Raw genomic sequence first — 12,001 nt, 5'->3', positions numbered from 1 at the left:
AAAATTATTTACATTTTCAAGTAGGAATCACTAGGTGACCAGAGGAAAACTACACACACTGGAAAAAAACATCTAGAAATAAGTGCACATTTCTTAAATTAAGTGTATTCACCCTGAATTTGAGTAGATAGATGAGATAGTTTGCCAATGGAATGAATATTTTTAAGCTTATTTTAAGAAAAAAAAAACATTTTTTTTTTTCCAGTGCACATGGGCGGTTCATTACAGGGGCCACCAGGGGCCAGTACACTGCAATCCTTTTGTTGATGCTGATAAATTTCAGATTAAATAAGAAGATTTTTGTTTGAAATAGGGCAAGGCATGTTTATTTTTATAGCACAATTCAGTTCAATACGGAAGCTGGGAGCGGTCGTGTCCCTCCGATACTTTTTCACGGTGGTTTTCTCGAATAAACAGGTTCATTCAGAATGATTTGACATTTAAATATGACCTCCCTAAACCATAAACAAAAAAAGAGGTTGATCTAATCTGCTTTTGGAGCCACTTTAAGCTTTTATTATGCTGAGGTGAGTGGATATCCTTTAGTGCAGACATTAGATTAACAATAATGTCAGTTCTCTAGCAGTGGCATATAATGGGCATAAAATATAAGGTGTGACACTCATACTGAGGAATAATGTTTTCTATAAAAATGAAATAAATAAAAGCAGTTATGTTTGCCAAAGATAAAGATTAATAGAACAAGTGTTTTATTCAAACCATCTTAGCTGAGACTGTGACCAAAGCCTCTTATTCAACATCTCAATAAAATGTAAAAATAATAAAAATTTCTTCTCAAATTGAAAGATCAATAATACCATAAAAACGACAAAATATTAAACACTGAGCTTTAATAAATGCACTCATTGCTAAAATATTCTATTTTTTATTAAATATTTCTTCAAATCAGACGTAAAATGTAAACTTTTAAACAACTTCTCTAAAACATATAATGAAAGTCAGCTGCAGATAACTTTACAAAACTAAATCAATATGTCAAGCATAAGAATAACTTATTTGTAAATTGGATAATAAAGTATGTGTTTTGTGCACGTGGGAATAAAATATAAATGTGTAATAAACAACAATCAAATATATTGTTAATTTAGGATAATTGTTTATCAAATTGATTCATGCATCTCAAGTCACATTTAAAGTGAGAGACAGCTTGAAATTTCCCATTTCACATCAAAAAAAGAATATCATATTTCCAGAGCTTTAGTCTTTACATAAAAGCCTGAGTCTCAGTGTTCAAGAGTGAGTCCATATGTGGTTGAGTCAGAGACAAGACCATCAATATAAGGTGCTGCGGTTTCCCAGGCTACATCACTGCAGACAAAGCAGCGCTTCAGTCCTAATGCTTTATATACAGAGGTTCTGATAAATCACTGAATTAATACAATTCAATTCAGTTTATTTATATAGTGCCAATTCAAAACACAAGTCAAAAAAGTTTTCAATCTAAAGAAAACCAGTTGATTGCATCGACTTATTGACTCAAAGGCAATCTCTCACACTAAGCATGCGTGTAGCGACAGCGGAGAGGAAAACTCCCTTTTAACAGGAAGAAACCTCCAGCAGAACCAGGCTCAGTGTGAGCGGCCATCTGCCGAGGCCCACTGGGGTCAAAGTAGACAGAAGCAGAGATACAAGAGGTAACTGTAAAAGGCGGCCCCATCCAGGAAACACACAGCCAGGCAGACGAGCTCCAATAAAGAGAACACATCCAGTCAGTCACAGTCGGAGAAACAGGACTACACTGGAAAACAGGTCGATCTCCAACATCTATAAAGAGAGGTGTTGATGGCAGCAGCTCAGCTGATATTTCTCTCCAGGATGGAGTCACAGCCAAACAGGAACAGAGCAGATGAAGCTACTATGAAAAAAGCAGAGAAAGCAGAACGTTAGAGATTGAACTAACAGATTCTGCAGAGCGGGAAAATAGAGATAGAATGAAGCAGAATGATTAAAAAGGGGTAACTATGTCCAGACCACGTTATATCCAGTGGAGGAAAGTAATAAAGTACATTTACTTGATTACTGTACTTAAGTATGTTTTTGAGCATTTTTACTTTACTTTTTTTTTTTTTTTGGTGGGGTACTTATAACTTTCACTCCACTACACTTCGACGTCAAATTTTATACTTTCTACTTCACTCAATTTCTAGGAAGCTGCTGTTAAATAGTTACTTTTGGCTCAGCTAAGTTTGGTAATCCACTGTTTCTGTTTTTTTTTCTTGAAATGCAATTTCAAAATGCAAGATAGCAGCCTTCATGACTTCATTTGGACGCCACTGTTTTAATGAGAGAAAGTCAGGGCAGATGTTATGTTACCCTATAGCGTTAGCTGTAACCATGTGACCAAGTTGTTCAGATGACATCTCAAATCAGAGTTGTAGTTTGTTTGTGGTAATAGATTCAACATTAAACCTCTGTTCAATAGTCAACGTTTAAGGAGAATCAAGACTCTCCTGTTTTATTTTTGCTTTGTTTTTAAATGAGAGCTTTCTTTATTTTTTATGGCATTCTTATGCTGAAGTCCTTTACAGGTGGTGTAGAATGAGCAGCAGGTGGTTCTACGCATCATTACATCAAGGGGTTTCTGAAAGTTATAAAGTTATTTAAAATCGCTCTGAAATGTATACAGAAAAGTGCTGATATTAGAACATTTGATTTATTTGTCCATTTTTTTCCATGTAAAACCATGTTTTTGTTAAAACAACAAAAAGAAAGGAAAAAATAGATTAATTCAAAGTGGAAGGTAAAATCAAGGTATAAAATTCAGAAAAAAAGGGAAACAACATTTTCATATTTAATTGGATGTAACCTGGGGATACACTCTTTTATACCTTTCAGAAAATTATAATGGACCCATCCTCCTCGTTCCATATAGGGCTATAACAGTCAATTGGAGCGCCCTGCGCGTCAAATATTGAAAGTTCTACCCATTGCGTTGGTATGGGACGCAGAGAGAGCCTGAGCAAGAGTCCAAATGTCAAGAGTTGGGAGTGAGAATGTGTTGGAATATTTTGAAAACTGAGTACTTCAATACTTCAACTTGAGTAGATGTTTGACCGAGTGATTTTTAAAGGAAAAGTCAGCTCATATTCAGAATTCAAACTTCTGAAAGTACTTTAGATATTTAATTATTACATACTGTTCAATAAATGATAAGTATTTTTAATTAAGAGTAATTTTGATTTCATTGTGCTTTACTGGAGACATCCATGTTTGTCAAAGAACACTACTGCCACCTACTGGTTTGTGACGTCACAGTGCGGTATCAGCTGTTGATCAAGTCCCAGTGCTGTATCTGGTGTTTGTGTTGGCTACATTGGCAACATGTTTTTTTCTCTGGCCAGAGGTTCGATGGCAAATCCTCCCTCTTCAAGTTGGCAATCCAACGACGAACCCGTCTGTGGAGGATTGTGAATCCCAAAGGTGAAATGACTAATTTTTGATTCACTTTTACCCGATGTATTGCAAAATCCAACTTTCCTGGACGTGGGCATTGTCAGTTTAACTATAGCTCTGGTGAATTTCAATGGTGAAGTCCTCTGGAAATCTTCAATAATTGTTGTTGATTGCAGATGTGTCTAGTAGTTCCTATTGACTTTGCTTGTAAAGTGGGAAGAATGGCTCTTGGCTTACCGCACCGTGACGTAACTGAAGATGTCAGGAGTGAGGTGTTACTGAGAGTGAGGTGTTGGGCAAAAATGGCCACCCTCAGACTAAGTTATCGCAACAAATATATATATATATATATACTGATTAACGCTAAATTCATTAAATCACTGCAAATGTATTAGTTTTAGTTATAAATAATGATCCATTGATTATTCCTTGCCGACCGGACTCTTCCTTTAATTGTAGTTGAATAAGATTTTACTAATAGTATCAAGTACTACTATTGAATACTTCGTCCACCACAGTGGAGATTATTTTACTCCATAGATCTGAATGGACGTGTACACGGACGCAAATCGGAACGGCAATTGGAAGAAAGCACCTCTCTCATTCAGAATTAAATTTCTTTCCAAATTCAAATTTTATTGAACAATATTTCAAACTATGGTAGAAAACTTTAGAAAGCAGCAAGTGAGCTTTACAAATCGTTTCTCTGCCTTATTAAGTGCTGAACTCACTTTTAGCTGTTCTTCTCTACGCGCGCGCGCACGTGCGTGCGTGCGCACGCTCACCCGCTGCCACGGAAACGGAGCGCGTCTCTAAACGTCGCTGCCATTTTTGACCGCTACTTTCTAACCTGGAGGTTGAACTTGCTGCAGTCTGCGCTTTGATACCTGCCAAAGATGACTATCCCATCGGAGGAGGACACCTGTTTGGAGAATCACCTGGAAGGTTTATGTTTACTCTTTTGTTATGTTAATTTAAAAAAAAAATGTAACGTAAAAAATTATAAGACATTTTTAAAAATTCATGAAGTTGTGACTGCTAGCATCTGTGACATCTCAGAGATCAAAAGTGTTTTTAGTCGACTTAATTTTTACAGAGATACGGAAAAAAAACAATTTGTGTTTAGGAGAAACATCTTTGTTGAATTTTATGTGAAATGTTTAAAAACTACATGGGATAGGGCTATGATTTTTAAAAAATGCCCTGAAAATATGTTAGCTCTATATGGATATGTTGGTGAAATGACATCAAATAAATATAAAACGACTTATAAAGGACATTTAACATGATATATTATCAAGCCAAACTGTTTATTTTTTGTATTTAAAAAAAGAAAAAAAAGGATATTTTTGAGTATGAGATATAATGATACCAAAAAAAAACAAAAACAAATTTTGGTTTCAGAGAATAATGTTTGATGAATTTAATGTGGAAATGATTGAAAAAGTACAAAAAATATATATTTTAGGATAAAACGTTTTTTTTGAATACATTGGAACTTGAAAAGGACGGTATTTTTTAAATTTTTAAAACATGCTGTGGTAAACATATTGGTCTCCATGGATACCTTAGTAGAATGCATTAAGCAACTTTTTATGGCAAGGGCTTAGGTTTGATTTCAACTTTGTTAGGGACACTATTGGTCTGATGACATTGGTCCTTTGCAAAAATATGCTTAATGTGAGCATCAGGGCACATTTTGTTCAAAGAGAACAGCAGCATTTCTTGCTACATTCATACAAATCTTAAAAATAAACAGTTTGGCTTGATAATATATCATGTTAAATGTCCTTTATAAGTCGTTTAATATTTATGCTGTTTATCCATGTTTAAAGCATCACTGGCTCTAATGAATGTGGAATTAGGACGTTTTTTCACTTTAAAAAAGTTTGCATTTAAACTTACCAGCGACTAAGACAGTGCCTATTTAACCAAACATAGTCCAAATGTGTCTTTTATATGTGGATTTATCCTGTTTTCTTATGAAGATATAGAATTGTGCAGAGGTTAACCCACCCTTATTTTTTTTATCTAATATGCGCTCTATGGATCATGCAAAATAATGCATTCAAGGGACGGTAAATAAATGTATTATATTTACGTGTGCACTGGAACCATAATAGGAACTGACACTGACATTTAAAATATTAACTTCACTATACAAGTTTTACAAATGGGCTGTAGTTACTCTGTGTAGCCCATTTCATGTATTTTATCTAGGGCTGAAAATATTAATCATATTAATCAATCATTTAAATATTCGTAAACTAATTTAGTAATTGAATAATCATTAACTGGAGTATAGGGCCACTAAAATGTGCTTTTAGCCGACAGAGCAACACACTTCAAGCAGGACTTATGACAAGATTGTAAAAAATATGTAAACATTTTGCATTTAACATTTTGCATAAAAGTTAGATAAGCTGAGGTTCTGATTCTGCAAAAATTATAGATCTGAGATTTAAAGCCTGTTTTTAAGCCCTTATTCTGTTAATTAGGATCATTTTCTGCTTATAGTAAATAAACTTCAAAGATTTATGATTATATAACTAAATCAGCCAGGGTTAGGGTTAGGGTTCAAATCTATTTCTAATTTAGTAGTATGGGTTTAATGGAAAAAAATGTTTCCTGACTATTTAAAATGTCCTTTAATCTGAACTAATCTAAATGCATACTCTAGGTTAGTAGTTCCCAAAGGGGGGTGCATGCCCCCTAGGGGGAGCAGAGTCTAATTGCAGGAAATGTAGTAGAAATAAACTAAATAAATGGACCATTTATTTATTGATAATATTCTGAAAATAAATTCTAAACTCTATTAAACGGTGAAATAAATATTTACATGTAAAACAAACTTACAATTTAATGGTAGACTTGTGATTTGAAAGATATTGTAGTTTTTTCAGCAAGATAGCTGGTGAGGACCAGCAAAATGTCCTCCCTTTACAACAATTGGTCCTCGGTGGGATGGTTAAATCAGAAATATGGTCCTTTTTTTTTTTTTTTTTCAGCTAACAGATCGATGTTCTTATTGATTAAATCTACTTAAACCTGACAAACTCACACAGGCACATCCTGCAACCTAAAATAAAGCATTTATTTATTTTTCTATTTTATGTTCCTTAATTAATGTTCCTGGTCTAATGTTTTTCCTCACAGCTCCAAAAGCCCTGCTTCCATCTGATCCTGCCCCAGAGCCCCGGTTCTGGATCCAGGATCAGGGTAATTTCAATTACCGTAATAATATTATCTTTAGAAGACTGAGGATAAGGATGAGGAGGTTGAGGAGGAGGAGAGACTTGTACCCGATTGCGGAGGAGGTGATAGAGGAGGAGGAGGAGGAGGAGGAGGAGGAGGAGGAGGAGGAGGAGGAGGAGGAGGAGGAGGAGGAGGAGGAGGAGGAAGCTGTTGCTGATGATGCGGATGAAGAGGAGGAGGAGGAAGCTGTTGCTGTTTATGTAGATTATGGGGAGGATGAGGAGGAGGAAGCTGTTGCTGATGATGTAGATGAATTGGAGGATGAGGAGGAGGAGGAAGCTGTTGCTGAGAATGTAGATGAAGTGGAGGATGAGGAGGAGGCAGAGGTCGAAGCACAAGTTGTAGAGGAGAATGAGGAGCTGGAGATGCAGGATTTTGAGGATGTAGAGGTTGAGGCTGAGGAGGTTAGGTCTTTTTCTGGCGAGTCTCCTGAGGTGTCTAGTGAGTTCTCCGGGTATGACACCACAAGCTCTGAGGATGAAGATGATGAAGAGGAGGACCACCTTCCACCACATCTGCAGTCCACCCAGAGGATTTCCCCCGACTTAAGATTCCCATGGAACCACGAGGAGCCAGAGGAGTCCCCGGAGTGCCAAGAGGTCCACGTCTCCAGGAAGAGGAGAAGAGAGGAAGACGAGGAAGATGATGAAGACGAGGACCACCTTCCACCACATCTGCGGTCCACCCAGAGGATTTCCCCCGTCTTAAGATTCCCATGGAACCACGAGGAGCCAGAGGAGTGCCAAGAAGACCGCGTCTCCAGGAGGAGGAGAAGAGAGGAAGATCCTGAAGAGGAGCTCCCTGGGAAGAGGCCATGTCATGAGAGGGATGTTTGAGAAAATCATATCATCAAGAACCTTCCTTTAACTCCTTCAACTACTTCTAATGATGAAGAGAAGATGAGGATTTAGCAGAGGAACCAAACCTTCACCATCTTCCTTTGGATCATCTTGTAAGAGAAGCTGGATGTATTTTCTTGCTGATTTGATGATGAGTGAAGGTGGAAAGGCTGAAAGACTGGAAACAGTCACACATAGATAGAATTTATTGATGGTTTTTACATCTGGCAGGTCTAGGGATGCCTTAGGTAGCGACTTGCTCCGTGGCTTTTCTTTACCCCGCTGCTAGATTTAGTTTCTTAGATGTTAAGGAGTCTGGCAGGTCTAGGGATGCCTTAGGTGGCGACTTGCTCCATGGCTTTTCTTTACCCCGCTGCTAGATTTTGATATAAGTTTTAGATGTTAAGATTTTCCTTTAGCACAGACATCTGAGCAGACTCTAAGGACTTGAGAGACCCAGAGACCAGTTCATCAGTTGAAATGGTCTCTGTGATGTTGGTTAGAAGGCAAAGAGATGATACTTGGTGGGAATACTTGATTGCAAACCAGTTTGAGGCAGAGGACTGCTTTCAGCTGTGAATTGATCTAGTTCTAGATGTTCTAGATGTTCCTCTGGTCAGTTAGTTTTCAGGCCTAGTTTGAGGGAAAGAAACCTCCATATGTTCAAGGCCTATTCTGACCGCAGTGGATCTCTTCTGTTTTTTGAATCCTATGTTGGACCGAGCCGCTACAAGGTTTGGGCCTTCAGAAGATGCTGATGAGATCTACAGCGACCTAACCAGAGGAGGATCACCTGATCTGCTGACCTTTACAAAAAGTGAGAGCATGTCCAGTATGGAGAAACAATAATCCATCATTAAAGTCAACATTTCAGGTTGCCTCACTTAGTTTTTTCATGTCTGTTCAGATACCTTGGACGTCCAAAAGCAGAGCTCCTGTGAGGAACCGGGACATCCAGGATGGTGAGGAGTTTCCCTGTCCCCACCTGAGGACGGGACAGAGAAAGACTGGAACAGAAAACATGTGGAGTAAGCCTTTATTAACATGAACTCAAGCTTTCCAGACCATTAAAAACAGTTAGTAAAACACAGAAAGACCAAGATTACTATGAAAACAACATCCTGCCCCAGATTTAAAGTTGGTGTTGAGGAAATTCTGCAGATTAATTTGGCTTCTTTTTGCAGGGAAAGCGGGTTGAACATGGAAGCAGTGTTCTAGCAGCCGGATAGCATTGGAACAGAGTCCATCCACACGTGTTTGGAGGTATGTTGGTTGTTGTCTGACTAGAGAGGCATCACATGCAGACAGTTTAAGACTCTGATGACGCTTTGATTTCATTGATGAAGGAGCTGAAGAAGAAGATGGAGTACATAGACCGCTAAGGAGGAGAAACATGGCTCCTCTATTTGTCTCCAGCATTCTGGTGTCCTGGACTGAAAGACGGTGAAGACCCTGCAGCTAAACCATCAGTCTGCTACACCCAGTGAGAGAAGGTAACAAACCTTTATTGCTTCCAGATGTTAATCAGTATTAGTGAAGACACTTGAAACAGACCCAAATGGGGATTAAATGCAGAGGTTAATTTCTCCAATGTGAGATCAATAAAGTTCAATTATTATTATTATCCCATCAAGGTGGTCTAACCTTTAATCATTATCTTTTCATCTTAAATAGATGTTCACCTAAATTTGTATCTCTGTAACCAAACCTTTACCAGAACCAGAAGTTCTGACTTTTCCATTAGACCACAGATAAACAGTAAAAGCGGATTAGAGGACCGCGGTTCGGATCCAGACCCACCTGCTGGCTAATCTGGACCCAACCTGATTTAAAACATTTATAAATTACTGTATGTTGTCCGACAACAGTGTTTAACCCCGAAATCCCACATCGTCCATCTCCGCTCCAGACCTCCTGCGCAAAGCAAAGCCTACAGCCTCCGCTGTTCCTCTTGTCATCCTCCACTCATACTTTCTCTGAGGTCAAGGAGAGCATGCGCTATATTATTATTAAATTCAGGCGCAAAACATGCGGAAATGAACGCTTAATTTAATATGACAGGAAATTGTCTCTATGCCAAAACTGAATGATTTTTGTTCTTTACTTCAAAAAACACTTTAGAATTTAGAATGGAACAATTTTCTATTTTCTTTTATATTTTTTATTTAAAAGTTCAATGTATAACACGGATGCATAAAAACCTCATTTTATTTCTGTGTTAAATTCTGTTTAAGATAACAGATTATAATTAAAAATGTCTCCGGACCTTTAGTGGTTGATGATTTTCTTTATTCGGACAACACTGATTTTTAATTGGTTACCCAGGTGTATGGAAATCTTATTTAAATTTAAAATAATTCTGGCTTAAACATGTATATTAATGTACTCTTTATCAGACCATATTGTCCCAAAATTTAGAAAATTTCTATTTAAAAAAACAAATCCTGTCTTAGAATTATCTTATGCAGGCCAGTTAGTTATACGTCATTCTGAACACATAAATTCAGCCATTCATATGTCAACGGTCATCGCTCAATCAAATTTTTTTGGTCATAGCATCTTGATTCATATGTCGCAGCTAATATATGCAACAGTTGAAATAAGAGTCATTCCTTGAAATCCGTCCCAGTGTTCACGGGGATGGACGTCTGTGTCTTCAGCAGGCGTAGAGCTAACAGAACTGGTAGCGTTGCGAGGCAAGGGCTCAAACATGTACGGCTGTAAGCCTTCTATACCAAACCAAGCTTCTGCCGCCCTGGTGTCCTTTTCCACAACATCTTCGTCCCCACTTTCCTCCTCTAAATAAAAAATGTGTGACGGAGGAAACTTATCCATGACCTCTGACACAAAACTCTCCTCCTCTTGCATGTTTCTGCTGTCCATAGCGTTCCTTGACAGTGTCGTTTCTAAGTCACCAATTAAGTGCTACTTGTTCCCAATGTAATTTCTCATTGGGAACCTACTAGCACTAAGTTGCTAACTGGTTAGCAAGATGCTTCCGAGACACTGGCCACAATTAAACTTGCTTGCAAACCTTCCGCCACAACAATCCCGCCCTCTTGATAATCGGCCAATCACATTTACTTTAGAATAGAATTCAACTGTCACAAGTACAGCAACTAAATTAATTATCTTCATTTAACCCACCCCCTTGGGGAGCAGTGGGCTGCCATTGTGCGGCGCCTGGGGAGCAGGGTCTTGCTCAGGGACCCAGAGTGGCAGTCTGTAGGAGTGGGGGATCAGACTCACAACCTCAGGATTCAAAGCTCTATGCCCTAACCACTAGGCCGACATTCCCCTGTGTAACGTTGTGCACCACTCGGGAGAATTCAGAAATGCAACGGTTGGAACAGCCGCTTCCCTACGACTTTAAGAAGCAGCTTCTAATCCAATATGGGAGGATTTCGCCCTGGTTGAACTTTGAAGGTTTTTTTTTACAACTTATTAAAGCAGAGAAACTACCCTGATAAAACCGAATGAAGACTCCAACAAATCAGCAGCATTTTCTCCAAGCATCTATTTTCTACAGTTATCGCTGCTGTTAACTTTAGGTTCTCCCTGTGCTTTTTCCTCTTCTCTAGGTTAATTTACGCCTCTCCCTGTGTTTATGTGTTTAAATGTCACAGACATTTAACTAACTCCTGTTCTTCTTTTCCACATAATTTCAGCTTCTCCTTGGACCGGAGCCTCTGTTTGTTGGACGTCTGCTGTCTCGTTAAAGACCCACTCGGCCACAGTGGAAGGGCGCTGACATGGAACTTCCTGCTTCCTGCTTAAAGCTAGTTTTCCTCTGCTGTCACCGCTTCATTGCTCAGGAGGAGGGACTGCTGCAAAATGAACGATTGGATGTGATTGGCTGAGCTTCCTTGGATTAAAGACGTTCCTCTAAACGCCATATTAAACTGGATTTATCTTTATGATGTTGTAAATAGGATCTAACCAGATGTCTGTGATTAATTTGATATTGTTTGTGTTGATTTCTGTTACTTGTTTCTGTATTAAAGCTGTCATGTTAATTGCCTTTAGATTACATTTCCTTCTGTTTTACAAGACTGAATTATAATAAATCCCCCTACCGGGTCTGTTTCTGTTAAAGTATGATTCTGTCACCTGTTATTTCTCACTATAATAAAGGTTTGATGCATGTTGCGTGAACAAGATCTGTTTGTCTTTTTTGTAAATTTGTTCTTTATAAATAAACCAAACTGAAGTCAACTTGAGCAAGAGTTATGACTATAGTACAGCGCTTAAGCAGGTTTTTTATTATTTCTCTGTCGGGGGGGACTGACCTGACAGCTCATTTTAACTGAATGTTTTCTTGTCACCTTGCGGTGTCGGAACAAATTAGCTCTACGAAAGGACAGTGAGACGTTCCTCCTGCAGTTCTTCTGATTTTATTTACCTTATAGACAATCTGTGACACATCAACACTAAGCCAACAAACAAAAATGGGAGGATAATTAAAGATGAATGTAAAAATAAAGCATTAGTAG

At 38.2% G+C, this 12,001-nt stretch overlaps 1 protein-coding gene across 1 annotated transcript; it reads left to right on the top strand.

Annotated features, from left to right (window-relative positions):
- Nucleotides 1-6,817: 6,817 nt before the first annotated feature.
- On the top strand, nt 6,818-11,723 carry LOC119790250 (nucleolin-like). The gene is made up of 4 exons (XM_038295720.1): nt 6,818-8,536; nt 8,693-8,771; nt 8,855-9,001; nt 11,177-11,723. The coding sequence occupies exon 1, from the start codon at nt 7,035-7,037 to the stop codon at nt 7,503-7,505; it is 471 nt and encodes a 156-aa protein (XP_038151648.1). The 5' UTR covers nt 6,818-7,034; the 3' UTR covers nt 7,506-8,536; nt 8,693-8,771; nt 8,855-9,001; nt 11,177-11,723.
- The last annotated feature ends 278 nt before the right edge of the window (nt 11,724-12,001 follow it).

This window comes from Cyprinodon tularosa, unplaced genomic scaffold, assembly GCF_016077235.1.
Source record: "Cyprinodon tularosa strain WSP-4 unplaced genomic scaffold, ASM1607723v1 ctg359, whole genome shotgun sequence".
Classification (NCBI taxonomy): domain Eukaryota; kingdom Metazoa; phylum Chordata; class Actinopteri; order Cyprinodontiformes; family Cyprinodontidae; genus Cyprinodon; species Cyprinodon tularosa.
This window is presented reverse-complemented; position numbering and strand designations above follow the sequence as displayed.

What these genes read in the sequence shown, in the direction of transcription:
- LOC119790250 (XM_038295720.1), top strand. Translation starts at nt 7,035, where the DNA reads ATGCAGGATTTTGAGGATGTAGAGGTTGAGGCTGAGGAGGTTAGGTCT.